Raw genomic sequence first — 14,342 nt, 5'->3', positions numbered from 1 at the left:
ACAAGTTTCAATTTGATGCAACTCTGGACGGCGGTCCATACTTTCATGGGCATTGTCCTTTGAATTGAAAAACATGTTTGTTCTAGTACTTCTGTCAGTTTGAAGTACTAAAAGATATAATTACCACTTCAGTTAAAATTTGTAAGCTGTGTGTGTCATTTTTATCTTGAATGTTGGTAATATCGACATAAAATTAATTAAAACGCTCTCACACGAAATCTAGATAGAAGAGATGATTAAAACATGAAATTAGCATTTTGTTTTGGCTCTGACGTATTATGTTTGTGTGTGTCATGACATCAACAACGTGTTGTTATCATTAAAATAATTAGCATATTCTAATCGAAGTAATTTATTGTGTAATTTAACAACTAAAGTAATATTATTGCATTTAGATAATATATTTTTATACAGTTTTCTATCTCTTATCATTTAGTATATGTGTGTATGTACATATGTGCTAAGGACATTCTACACCCTAAAAATGCCCACGCCACGTTTTCGGACGCATAAACTTAAAACAAAAAACAACTAAACAATTAATTAATACTTTGAGAAAAAATATAACGAGAAAAAATATATAATATGAATACAAAACAACCTAGTTAAAAGAAATGTATAGTTTATGTCACCCCCGCAATTAAGATGAATCCAACCACTTCATCCGTCAAGACGTTTAGCTTATAGGGCGTGCAAAAAATCAAACACATAAATATGCTCAAAAACACTACCCTCTACAATCTGGTAAAAAAACACATTTCTCCAAATACTTTCGTACTATCAACGATTGATAAATGACCTATTTTGTAAACTACGCATTGATTTTATTCGAATGAATGATTCCGCGTATCTCAAGGTTGTGGTTTATTACCAATTTTTTGTACTGCATTGTATGAATCATAAAATCGTTAATAGGTTTGTAAATTAACCTAATTTCGATCCAAACCTTGAAATATGGACTTTGAATGGCACAGAACAGTGTTTTATAAACTTTCCACGGCACGATTCTCTTAAAATATTTTGCGAACCCCTACTGGTGTTTATAAACTTTAATTTTATTATGTTATAGGTATAAAATCCAAAAATTTTCAGTACCTATGTATATTTTTATATTAGTTATCAGTTAATTACAAATTCAATAAATTCGTTACCAATTACCTACAAATGTGATTTAAATAATATTTCCTTAGGAAGGTTGTGACACGCAAAGGATTCCGGGGTTAAGCCCAGTTCAGTCCAACTCTAAATTTACACTTCTGCGTATTTTGCTGCAACCCACTTCAGACCCCACTATTAGGCACAGATCTCTACAACAGTGAGAGAGATGGAGCGTTTGTCTACAAAAGTTTGTATTCCACCACGACTACCCCTATACTACCCCAACTCGACTTTGTGGTATTTCTGAACCCATTCTGTAAATCGTAGACAAATAATACAAGCAATGTTACATTATATTATTATGCTCATATCGATTTCATTTTCATCTCAAGTGACGCTTAATGTTATCTGTTTATCTCCTGAAAACGTAGCGTGGAACCGTAAAGATAGCGGAGATATAACGATCTCCGTACAGCCTTGTACCAAATCTTTGCTTATGTAACTTACTTACGTAAGAAGATAATTTGGATCCAAAAGAGGATTAAATTTTTCTATGAATAATACGGAGGAATAAAGGAATTAATACGGAGTGTTCTCACTGGAATGTATAGAACGTGAACAAAGGTAAAAGTATTCGTGGTTTGATTTCTGAGGTAACCAATCTATTCCGACTTTATACTAAGGGCACAGGAGGCCCGCACTCAGGGCCTTTCAAGTTAAGTACTGAAAATAGTGAAAATTGAATTTTATTACGTATTTTATACAGTTCAATAAATAAACCAAGAACACGGAAAATACCGCTCTCTTGTACACTTTTTCCAATTTGTATTTATAGCGACCATAGTAATACATACTCTGCAAAAATTAAAGTATCAATCTATTATCTTCAAGATAGAGCCAAGTAACAAATGGTCAGACGGACGGGCAGACAGCGGAAGCTTAGTATTAGTGTCCAGTCTTCAGCTTATAGTCATGAAAACCTGAAATCAAAAATAGAACATTTTTAAAATAGTGTTGTTGTAGTATAATCTTGTCGGATGTTTAAGACTTTGAAGATCTTCCTGAATCCTGAGTGCCGATAAGATCTGAGCGGTATCACAAAGCAATAAAACATTTTAATATCAAACATTCGTTATTATGAGATTATATGAAATTATCTTGAGATTAATTTCAGCGATATATCAGGGCGAGTGTACTAGCGCATGACTCAATGTTTTATCTACTTAAGGCTCTTAACCAACCCTTACGTGTGGGCCATGAAACGTGCCGCTTGATAAGAGACTTCTATTCGCTTCATGCGTCATTTTAACTCGCAAGAGAATTTAAGGTCTCGCTACAATTTTCAATGCAAATCTGTGGCCGCATTAAAACAGTGATACCTTATTGAGCGTTTTACACCGCCGCGGCGGACACGGATCCGCAGGCTGCGTAGAACCATAAAAATGTCAGTTGACGCTTGCGTAACGCGATTTTTTTTTATAATATAAGAGTAGCAGACCAGCATGCAGTCCACCTGATGGTAAGTGGCTACTGCCGCCCGTGGACATCTGTAATCAACCCCAGATAGGATTAGATATTCCTACCTGAGGTCGGCCACAGATGCGCCGCTACTCCTGATGACTAGGCTGGAACGCATCGGAGAAGTCTGTCTCCCTCACCACACCCTTCAAACCGGAACACAGCAGCGCCTAACACTGCTGTTATCAGGTAGAAATAGGTGTGGCGGTGGTGCCACCGGAGTCGAACCACAAAGGGTTCTACCACCTTCAAATTTCCACGGCGTGCGCGATTTCCGCACGGTGGACAACTTATATCGATGTCTTTCCGTCTATCTTGCGATGGTGTTCCGCTAAGTTTGCGGGCATGTGTACCCGCCGGGTCTATTTAACCGCATAACACCGTAGAACAATCTCGTGAGTTTTGAAGTATAACAGCTATCGTGGAAGAAAAACGCTTTTTGAGTTCTCATTATAAGATTAGACGCGTACATTTGTTTCTTACGCTCCACGCGGACACTTGCAATGTACAGAAAATCGATTTGACCGTTAAGGCTCGTGGCCCTCGTAAGACACCATACTAACTGTTTATCATCATCATCATCATCAACCCATTGTTGTCCCACTGCTGGCCACGGGTCTCCTCTCAGAATGAAAAGGATTAGGCCATAGTCCACCGCGCTGGCCAAGTGCGTATTGGTAGACACATACCTTTGAGATTTTTTTTTATAAATCTCTCAGGTATGCAGGTTTCCTCACGGTGTTTTCCTTCACCGTTTAAGCAAGTGATAATTATTTTTTAATACGCACATAATTTTGAAAAACCAGAGGTGCGTGCCTGGGATTTGAACCTCGGACCCCTCGATCGTGAGGCCGAGTTTCTTAACCACTAGGCTATCACTGTTTATATGAACACCAAATAGCGCCAGTCTCCCATCCCGTAGATATTGTAGAAAGTAGTATTACTTTAGCGTACCAGGGTGGGAACAAGCCCCTTTTTAAGGGGCGGCAAAGTTTTACCAATCATAATTATTTTTAATCGAGGTGTAAAAAATATATCAGTATTAGCTGATTATAATTTAATTTGTTAGATAAGTGACGAAAACAAAAACATCACACCTCTTTCATCCACTGTTGTGTAAGTGTATTTCGAGCGTTTGTGTGTATGTACCTACCTACGTATGTCTTATTCTTTGTTACGTCCTACAACCAAAACGATTTGATGGATTTTAAGATACCTTTGAGCAGTCGTTGGATACGCCTAAATTGTGGAAGTGACCAAAGCTATATTATTAACTAGTCGGGTATTTTGTTTGACTAACTTACTTTGTACTAAAAACTCTATAATTGTATTACTTCCTTGCTTTATTTCAAACTACACTCTTCGGTTAATTCTGCCTGCGTCTGACTAAAACTCAGATATTAAGGTTCTAATTTTTTAGAAGAAATAATTGGACCTAGTTGCTCACTATACACCTACGAGTACATTTATTTTAGCGGTGAGATAATAGAATGAGTTGTTGTAAGATAATTTTATTTACATAAACAGGTATAGGTACAAGGTGCAAGGCCGAGAAAGTAAGATATGAATATTATCATCATAATCTGCTTGTTGTAAATTAGTACTCTAATACTTTAGAACGTACGAACTTGATAACCTAATGAGTGAAAGTCATGGATAATGGAAGAGTGCATGAGAACCTGGGGGTACTACAATCAGATTATGCAAAATCTTAATCGCAATATTATTGTGATTAAGTTAATTCTTGATTAGAGGATTTATTATAATCTACGGCCTTTAATGGAATTTCGGACTTGGATTTACGGCAAATGGAATTACATTTTGAAAATGTTAAATGTTAAATATAGGTTTAATATTTTCGAAACTTGTTTAAAGTTTACAAGAATATAGAAAATTTATTACTAAGCAGTTGGTCTTATAAAAGCTACTCGTATATAAAATGTACTCAAATATCTTATAGTGGTTCCTCCATTGCCTCTTAGTAACAATCAATATAAAAAAAATGTGTAAGTTTATAAATCAATTTCTTTAGACAATAATAATTATGAAATTTTTATATTTTTTCTTGCTAAAGTTCGAAATTTAACGATATTTCTAGGCAGCTAGTTGCTTGTTGTTAGCTAGTTGTCAAATTTCGATCCTTCGTAGGCAAAAATTTGAAATCATAGAAATATCAAATTAATTGTATCATAGTTTATGTCATAAATTCTAAATAGTTTTTATGAGAATTCATTCTAGATATATGTATATGTTTTACTTATTCTAATTTTGTTACTAGCGCCTGTCAATTTACTTACCTAACTTAATAATTGTCATTTTTATATAAATCGAGTCACACGAACCATATTATATTAGCTACTTTTATGGATAAGATATTCAAGAGAGAAATTATACATAAGTCTCTTCAAATTGACTTTCACAATTAAAAATATTTTAATAAACAAAGTAAATAATGTTTATTATTCTTTTCATGCTATTTAACTGAAGTAATCCAAATCAAATGAAATTTAAATGGTTAAATATTTATTAAAATTATTAATGGATTCTATTTATTTTTTATCAATATTTCGCATAAGAATATTTTGTAACCTTACGGTTATTATTGTTATCGAAGCCGTAATAAAATATATTAGATTAAGTGCTTCGCACTTAAAGCACTTGTTTTGTAATGAATCTAGTACATATGAACTTGGATGTACTAAAAATAAGGGATTAGCGAATCTTAATCATATTATTTGATTGTTATAATAACATAATTTTGTTTATTATGATGACCTTATTGCACTAGAAGCGGCAGAAATTGGGGCATACTATAGTCGTACTTGAGGGTAGAATAGAGGCATAATGTTAGTTTTACCTGGTCGGGTTGATGGAAGGATAGAATCCCTGTAGTTCCGGGACCAGAATAGGGCTATGGTATCCCCAGCCTGTCGTAAGAGGCGACTAAAAGGGGCTTTCGAGGTTGCGGGCGGCAAGAGTGGGAGCTCGAACCGCCCGGCTAGCGACCCCGGGAAGGACGGCGGTACTCGTATGTGTGGTCGCATTCCGTCGTATACACCAGACGGTGTGGTGATACAAACTCACCTGGGTGGAGCCCGACGGGGCAGTGCGCTGAGAGGACTCCGGTCGCGTTCATTTGGAGATCCCGAAGTCCTCTACGCAGAGCCGAGGACGGCCACAGGGGAGGTTTTAGTGCGGTAACAGTCCCAATTAACCCCGTGTCGCTCCCACGGCACTGGGTACCTTTTGAAGGTTTCCCCCTCGAGAAAAAAAACACGATCAATATGCCACGTGTGGGCAGAAAGAATCTGCCGCTCCTAGGTTGGATGAATTTGTCGTTCGGCGGTAGGTTGTATTTGCCGACCGGGCAGAAAATATTTTTCCGCACCGGGATTTTCACTCAAAGAAAAAGATTTCATACAAAATTATTTTTATTATAATTCTAAATGTGATTTTTGCAAAAATTATCACCAAAACTTCTGTGCGAGGCAGGCCGCCCTGATATGATGCCGGAAAGGTACATATTCGAAAATGAATTTTATTCTGGGTTCGTGTGTTTAGGTCTCAATATATTTATTATTTATGTATGAAGCACTTGCTCGCAGGAAATTCTAAAATATTATACCCATTGAATTATTAAGTGTCTGTTTACTTCGTCAACATACTATTATATGCCTATTAGGTACTACATATTTATTTTATCTTTATCAAGAGGAACTATGCTTATCAGTTGTTAAGTGTTTGTCGTCATTCGATACAGAATTATTTAATGTCACGTAAAAGGTATTTCCATACTTATTAATTCTAATTTGTCATAATGACAATTTCGCGTGTATCATAGATAACTGTTAAGTATGTTTTTAAACAAATATTTGTTGAATGATGTATTTTAATAGAAAATAAATAAAAAGTGTCGATAATTACTTATAAGGGACTTGAGTTAGTAAGCCTGGCATACACTTGACCACTGATAGACTAGGATCTCCGTTATTTAACAAGTTTTACGTATTTATAACACATCATTTGTCATAGGTATATACATACATAGGTACTATAGGCACATTTTTGTAACTAATTTTAGTAAGAATAAAGGCGGTTGACATCAGGAGCCAAGACTGGCTCCTGATGTTCATGGGTGGAAGCAACACCATAGGAAGGAAGGCATTTGTTGCACCATTATGCCTGCTCCTATTTCATAAAAAAATATTTATGATATTCATATTTTAATGAATTTTATATGGTCATTTCAGGTTACACAAAAAGTTTCGTGAAGTGCGGCAAAAATGAATACGTCATGCCCGGCGCGTTTAAGAAACACGCTGAAGCTATCTACAACTTTAAGGTCAGACCTGATGATATTTGGGTCATCACATTTCCTAGATCAGGTAAGGAAAATAACAGTAATTTATATTTATTTATATTTAGTCTCCTATGTTAGGTTACTTTTTGTAAGAGCTTTTTGATCTCAATTAAGAGAATAGGTGTTGTGCAAGGGTGCATCTTTAGTCCTCTCCTTCTAAAGGCTATCATAAAATGAATTAATTAAATCAAGAAATGTTTTTTTGTGTAATAGAAGTATAATAAGGAACTATATAGTCCATCGATGTTAAGTGGCCACCAGCAGATATCAGATCTGTAATCCTGTCTATAGATCAGGAGTTTTGCCTTAAATTGATGACAGTGACGTGAAATGCATCGAAAAATTGTATCTTTTTCTCACTCATTTCAGTCCAATATAGTAATACTATATTACTATAAGCCATGGTATATCTACAAGGTAGATCGTAGAAAAATGCATAATCTAATATCCATTCATTCATTTGGTTAGGTGTAGTCTGAAAAATAATGAATTTCGTTCCGCTCAACTATCATAATATAGATATACTATCTGGCGATACTCTATCTTTACTATCACTGATGACGACTGTATCGACCGCGGAATTTCACCCGTCACCTGAATCAAAATGTCCCCAACAATTGCTATGTCTCATTAAAATTATATCGTTTTATAAAGAATTCCCTGAAAACTCTAATATGTAAGTGCTCACAAATTGTAAAATAAATACCGTTTCCTACACTCATAGCCCCATACTAGTTATTTTCCCGTGTCGTGGTGATGAACTAATGCAGAAACACCCTGACCCTTAACAGAAAACAAAAATCATGATTTAGACCTTAAGGCGGGAATCGAAACCGAATCCCTGTGCGTGTTTCACCGATACGATAACCGCTCTGCCACGTAAGTCGAGTTCGCCAATCTGTCGTCGTTCGGTTTGTGAGGATAGCTACTAGTTCGCAGTTTGTTTGCATTGTAGAGTAATTAGACAATTCTTGTCTAAACATAGAGAAAATTCTTTTATTGAACATTCCAATTTAAAGAGACAATTTTATTGATAGGTATGCATTTTTATTCATGTAAATTGCTATCTTCTACGTAGATAACAATTACATCCTTATTGATTTGGTTCGTTTTTGGTACACCACTATCTTTCACGTAATCTAATCCATCTTTAATTGTCTAGATTATCACAATCATTATTTATCTTGTTTTATGGTCAGTTACAGTAATTATAGAATTTATTATTATTGTTCGGGCGTACTATTATTTTATACTTAATAATTGTGATATACTATAGAAGTAGCAAATGTGCACGTAGTCTCCCCGAAGGTACCTAAATTGCAAATGTTGGCCATGGAGATCTAAAATCAAGACCAGATAGAATTTGAATCCTACTAAAGTTTGAGTCACGCTAGTTATTGATAAACAATCTAGGGAAAGGCAAGGGGAAAGCATGAGGGATATGTCACATGTTGATCTTTGGTATGAAAGAAAGAAAGAAAAAATAGATATTTAATAACTAGCGTAAGTAGGAACAACTCGCATAAGATAAACGCAATTATAAAGTAGCATATGTTTTGTTTTTTAGGCACAACATGGACCCAAGAGTTGGTGTGGCTGTTAGAAAACGACTTGGATTTCAAAACAGCGAAAGAAAAACCTCTCTATGAAAGATTTCCAATGCTGGAGTAAGTTCACTGATTGCTTTTTTATCGAAAACAAATTATCCAATACAATATTTTCAAGAAGTTATTACTAAAATATTAGAAGAACGTTTCTTAGAAAAGGTTTTTTGTGAAATTATTTGTAACAACTTTGTTCGCTTTTACAATAAGCTTTTAATCGAAAAGGGTAGCGTTTCACAGGGTATTATATCAGACCCGTTATTCTTAATATTTTAAAATAATAAAGATTCAATTATTACGAAGATAATTTGATATGTATATTACAGGATCACATCAATGGTTCCAGATATAGCATTTTCGTTGATAAAAGCCAATTTTATGAACCTTGGTAACTTCCAAGGGCTAGACCATGCGGTCAGGTATCCCAGTTGGAAGTCAATCGATGAGGCACCCTCTCCAAGGTTCATCAAGACGCATCTGCCCTTATCGCTTCTTCCTCCGAAGTTGCTGAGTACCGCCAAGGTTATATACGTGGCTAGAGATCCCAGGGATGTGGCGGTGTCGTACTACTACCTCTTCAAAATGGTCGGGAAGTCGCTGACGCGTACCACATTTGACCATTTCTGGGAAGCGTTCAGAAAAGATCTATGTAAGTAACAACGTTTTATACCTACTTTTTATTTTTATTTTTTACTACTACTTCATAGGGATTGCTAGTAATTATTATAAAAATTAAAACCCGATTGCTTAAAAATTATTAACACAAAAAAAGGCACATATGTAATATATGCCACTCCCAGAATTTATACGAATCCAACGATACCTTATATTTTAAAATTGTTAAAGCCGTTTGGGCTGTAGCTGACAAACAATCAGACAGACCTAGGTCAACTTACGCTTGAACATTTCCCTCCGCATTTGGGCAAAAATACATTTTATTCGAAAGAAATACTTTTTAAAAGAGGGAAATTCCTAGTATTATATAATGAAACGTCATTTGATAGCGTAACAACGCTTAATGATCATTAATCTACCAATCCTTTTATAGCGATAGTATCGAGAGATAACATATCTTCGTTTTGTAGATTGAAAGTAACTATGCATCATCAGAATGAATGATGAATACATTTACCTACTGGCATGGATAAGTATGCATTATTGTAGTACGATCCTACTTCCCTCGTTTTGGAAACCAAGTTTTGTACAATAAAATAGTCTCTTCTTGATTTTTGAGTTCATAAAGAAATAGTTGGGGAGCCCAAGAGGGGATTTCGGGAGTGTCTCGAGCGCGTCAGACTAAGATATGGGAGATACCTTACACCCTGTAGAGTATCCTAACCCATAAATGAGCTTTCTATGTCGGGGGGTTTGCAGAATCAAAAATTTGATCACTGGACATGCTCGAGCGTGGTCAATTTTCTTTTTAATAATAATAATATTCAATTAGACAGTGATAATGACACCTTACATAACATTACACACACCACACCCGACACTATTAACCTGAATTAACACTTGGCTGAGCCCGTGTTACTTCATAAATCCTGGTAAATCCAGAGGAAACAAATATATACAAAAACATAATAATAATAAGCCTCTTATTCTGAACTGCTTTCTTCCTTCTTTAGTTTTAGTTCATCTTCCCATCTCTTGCTTTGTCTTCCTCGGTTTCTTTTCCCATCTCTAGGGTGCCAGTCTGTTATGATGTTGCTCCACTTCTCTTGTGTACCGCGCAAAAGGAAAGCGCGTAAAGGAAAAGGCTCATTTTTAGGAACATACATTATTCTTCATACATTTTTTTTCAAATCGTCAGAATAAGAAAACCCCCCGCTGAATCGACATATATCCTTTTCTTCATTCTAATGTCTAATCAACATAATCATATAGGTCCCAATGACGCTCGAGTTTCTACAAATTTAGCATCGTGGGCTCCCTTACTAAAATGTTTAAATATAGTCTGAATAAAACATTATTGCAGGTATTTTATTATTTCAAATTCTTCAGAAATTTCAGTCATATCTGATTTCTCTAATACATGTGCGCATGATAAATAGATTTCATACTAAGCGGAGAAGTTTAAAAAGTCCATAAAGGCGTGTGAAGATTACCAAATTGCATTTGGCGAGCATTAAGGACTGTAGACTAAAATCTTATTACTCGTATTATATAGGAAAGTAGTGTTCAAAAAGTATTGTAGTAATCAATTGATGATAATAATGATTAGGTAAATTATGAAATGTTTCATGATATAAACATTATGCTTGCTATTTCAGTGCCTTGGACACCGATCGTAGCACACACAAATGAAGCATGGATGCAGAGGCATAGATCGAATCTCCATTTTGTGTTCTATGAAGAATTACTCAAGGTAAAGAAAAAACAATTCTTAAAGTATTTCAGAAAGATAAAATTTCGAATTTAGATACTGATATATAAAAATATCATATCGATTTCGGATACAGAATTATTTCGGATTATCTGACAGTTTCGCAAAGTTACACTTTCAATGAATTTTAACAAATAAAAAATAACTTAAGTAATGTATTAATTTATTTACAAAGGCCGACTCGCGGCTACTATATTTGTGCTCTATTTACACTACTTTAGTATTGGAAATTATTCGAAACTTTTATATCCGATTTGGTAACGGTTCCGGATAGATTTTTTATTCCGGATATCCGATAGATTCGGTTCCGGTTACGGAGCTCTGCAACAACACTGTTTTCATAAATGCACAAAGCAAAGCTCTACCGGGGATTGTATCTGAAACCTTCACCGTCACGCTAGCAATGAAAGATTGCAAATTGCAAGAAAAAATCATCTAAATATTGTTCGCCACGTGTCTTTCAATAATGAATATTTTATAACATCTTAAGTTACTGATGTAGTTATCAAAAGTGTATGAGTGGAAGTAACAATATCAGTACGAGTATAATAGTAAGTACTGAGAAAGGTCTTGTATGTGTTGTTAACCTTGACGCCTAAGTTGGAATGCCTCGTGTTATTGCATCTTTAATTACAACTGTACAGGGAGTCTCTGTATGATGGACCTTCAGCATGTTATTGGAGCCATTGCTGCGTAACTCGTTCTAATATCTTTACTAATATGATAAAGAGGAAAACTTTGTTTGTTTGTTTGATTGTAATGAATAGGCTCAAAAACTACTGGACCGATTTTAAAAATTCTTTCACCATTCGAAAGCTACATTATCCACGAGTAACTATATTTTATATGAAATATATTTGATAAATAGATTTTGAGACGGTACAAAGTTTGCCAGGCCAGCTAGTGTACTAATAAACTTGTACTTCCAGGATCTGCCTAGTGAAATTCGAAAAATCTGCAAGTTCCTACATCGAGATTATTCAGATGAGAAGCTGTCACAGCTCGCTGACCATCTCAGCTTCGACAGCCTGAGGAAGAACAAGACTGTTAACAATAATACCAACGAGAAAGATGAGGTTCAGTTTATAAGAAAAGGTAAGTTTATTTTAACTAGAAACAGGAAAGATGAGATTATTGATACATTTTTAAATTTCCGAACCCAAAACAGTCTGTCCGTCTGTCACGGGGTTTTTCTCCTGAACCGTAATAGATCGAAACTTGAAATGTTTACAGAGTATGAATAACGGTGACCGCTATAACAACAAATAGTAAAAATAAAAAATAAATGAAAATACGATAAGACGGAACCCGTGTGCTAGTTGGAATCCAATTCTACACAATTAGTTAGCTAGTTAGTTTTCAGTTCTTCACATGTTCATTAAATACTGAAATTTTAAATATTGAATATTGAAGGTGGGTTCTACTTTGTGGTTCGACTCCGGCGGCACCACCGACACACTTATTTCTGCTTAATAGCCGGTGTTAGGCGCTGCTGTGTACTTACATACTTTTCCGAGGCCTTCCAGCTTAGTATTCAGGGGTAGCGGCGCATCTGTGACCGACCTCAGGTAGGAATATTAACCTTATCTGGAGTTGATTACAGATGTCCATGGGCGGCAGTAGCCACTTACCTTCAGGTGGACTGCATGCTCGTCTGCTACTCCTATATTATAAAATAATAATAATTAATTCTTATAAGCTAGGAGGATTTTTCACATTTACTTCGGTTTACCTACTAGAAGTCCGCACACTATATTAAAATATTTTGCTCGAATTTATCGGATTTTCGAGTAATATTGTAATCTCTTTATTATAATGTGGCATTTTTGTTATAAATAATAATTTTGTGGATTATAACATTACCTGATAATCTTAGGATTTAATTGGTTAAGCTTATTTAAAGTATTCAAGAATGCGGAATTTGTGAAAATTTCTTAACACTGATATTACGACGATAAGTTTAAGTCGATTTTTTATATTATATTTAACATGAGTTATAAAATATATAAAATACGAACGCATCTTGCTTTCTCTGTGACTCGGGCTAGGTTAGATTTACTAAGATCTCAAAATAAACTCTTCATAGAAGATGTATAAAATATCAATGCATCTTCCTTTATCTCTGGTTGAATACATTAGATTTACTTGGATCTAAAGTGAAACTCCTTTTAAAAGATCTATTCTTTTAAGAACAATGACCACCACATGAGAGAGGCATCTTTGGAATTCGAATTTCGGAATCACCTCATATTCCATCTCCATATTATCACACTCCATTATCTCCACAACACACTCTTCATAACAGAACACAGAAGCATTTGCTTACAATCGAGCCCCAAAGAGTTTTTTCAAAATACTTATTTTTTCAGGAGAAGCAGGCGGCTGGAAGTCACACTTCGATTCCTCGATGGAGCTGCAAGCCGAGGAGTTCCTCTCCAGTCGTCTCCGAGGCCTCGACCTCACGTACCCTTCGTTCTCATTAGATGAGACTGAGTTTTCTCACTTATAACTATTCTACTAGTTCCTTGTAATTATAAGTTTGATTAAGTTAATCTAGAATCATTTTGTGGCGCATGAGTGTCTGATTTTTAGGGAATTTTAGTATTTTTACCCCATTGCGGGGGTAGTATTTCGAGAGTATGTATGTATTATTCTTTTGCGAGTCGTGCAGCCTAAATGGCTTGACAGATTTTACATTGATTTAACATAAATGAGGTGTCGTTGGATTCATATAATTATGGGAGTAACATAGACTTTATTTTTAAGCCAAGTTTTTGTTTTTATAAAATTTCTCTAGCACAATGTATGTATAATTTGGTTCAAAAAAGAGCGTGATCTAGAACGGCAGCTTTTGTACACTAATTGCGCAGGCCTTATACGACATAAGCATAAGATACCTTAATAGAAACGCCATTTTAGATTTGTCTTTATTGGATCAATTTATATTGTGATAACAATGTTTTCTACATTCTACATTCATATTAGACTGAGATTCTTTATCTTGTGCTAGCAATGGAACTTAAATTGAAATCAAAATTATCTATTTGTCAATAAGCATTTTCATGTCGTGGTTAAATTAGATCAGTATGGGGAACACTACAAAGTTATGTGAATATTCTTAAGTATAAAGTATTAGGTATTGTTCCTAAAACTGCCATAATACCTATTCTACCGAGCCGGAAATTAAGCAAAACTATGTATAAGTTATTTCAATAAGTATTGTAATCTTAAGTGACAGCATTTCTAATTATATGTCAAAGTAATGTATCCATCATGTTGGATAACATTCTTTATTTAAACAATTATAAGTAGGTTCATTAATTTATTAAACCTCCAAGGGTTCATTTATGGCGAACTTTTAGGTCAATTTTGTAAC

At 35.0% G+C, this 14,342-nt stretch overlaps 1 protein-coding gene across 1 annotated transcript; it reads left to right on the top strand.

Annotated features, from left to right (window-relative positions):
* The first annotated feature begins 6,870 nt into the window (after positions 1–6,870).
* Positions 6,871–13,701, top strand: LOC140743986 (sulfotransferase 1C4-like). The gene is made up of 6 exons (XM_073075422.1): positions 6,871–7,001; positions 8,544–8,643; positions 8,907–9,229; positions 10,854–10,948; positions 11,896–12,061; positions 13,336–13,701. Exons 1-6 carry the CDS (start codon positions 6,911–6,913, stop codon positions 13,473–13,475), a joined length of 915 nt encoding a protein of 304 aa, XP_072931523.1. The 5' UTR covers positions 6,871–6,910; the 3' UTR covers positions 13,476–13,701.
* The last annotated feature ends 641 nt before the right edge of the window (positions 13,702–14,342 follow it).

Source organism: Epargyreus clarus, unplaced genomic scaffold (assembly GCF_041222505.1).
Source record: "Epargyreus clarus isolate Ecla_fem2 unplaced genomic scaffold, WU_Ecla_fem_2.2 ptg000008l, whole genome shotgun sequence".
Taxonomy (NCBI): Eukaryota; Metazoa; Arthropoda; class Insecta; order Lepidoptera; family Hesperiidae; genus Epargyreus; species Epargyreus clarus.
This window is presented reverse-complemented; position numbering and strand designations above follow the sequence as displayed.

Coding starts and splice junctions, on each gene's coding strand:
- LOC140743986 (XM_073075422.1), top strand. CDS start 6,911: ATGCCCGGCGCGTTTAAGAAACACGCTGAAGCTATCTACAACTTTAAG. Junction 8,644..8,906: donor GAAAGATTTCCAATGCTGGA/GTAAGTTCACTG, acceptor TGTATATTACAG/GATCACATCAATGGTTCCAG. Junction 9,230..10,853: donor AGCGTTCAGAAAAGATCTAT/GTAAGTAACAAC, acceptor TTGCTATTTCAG/TGCCTTGGACACCGATCGTA.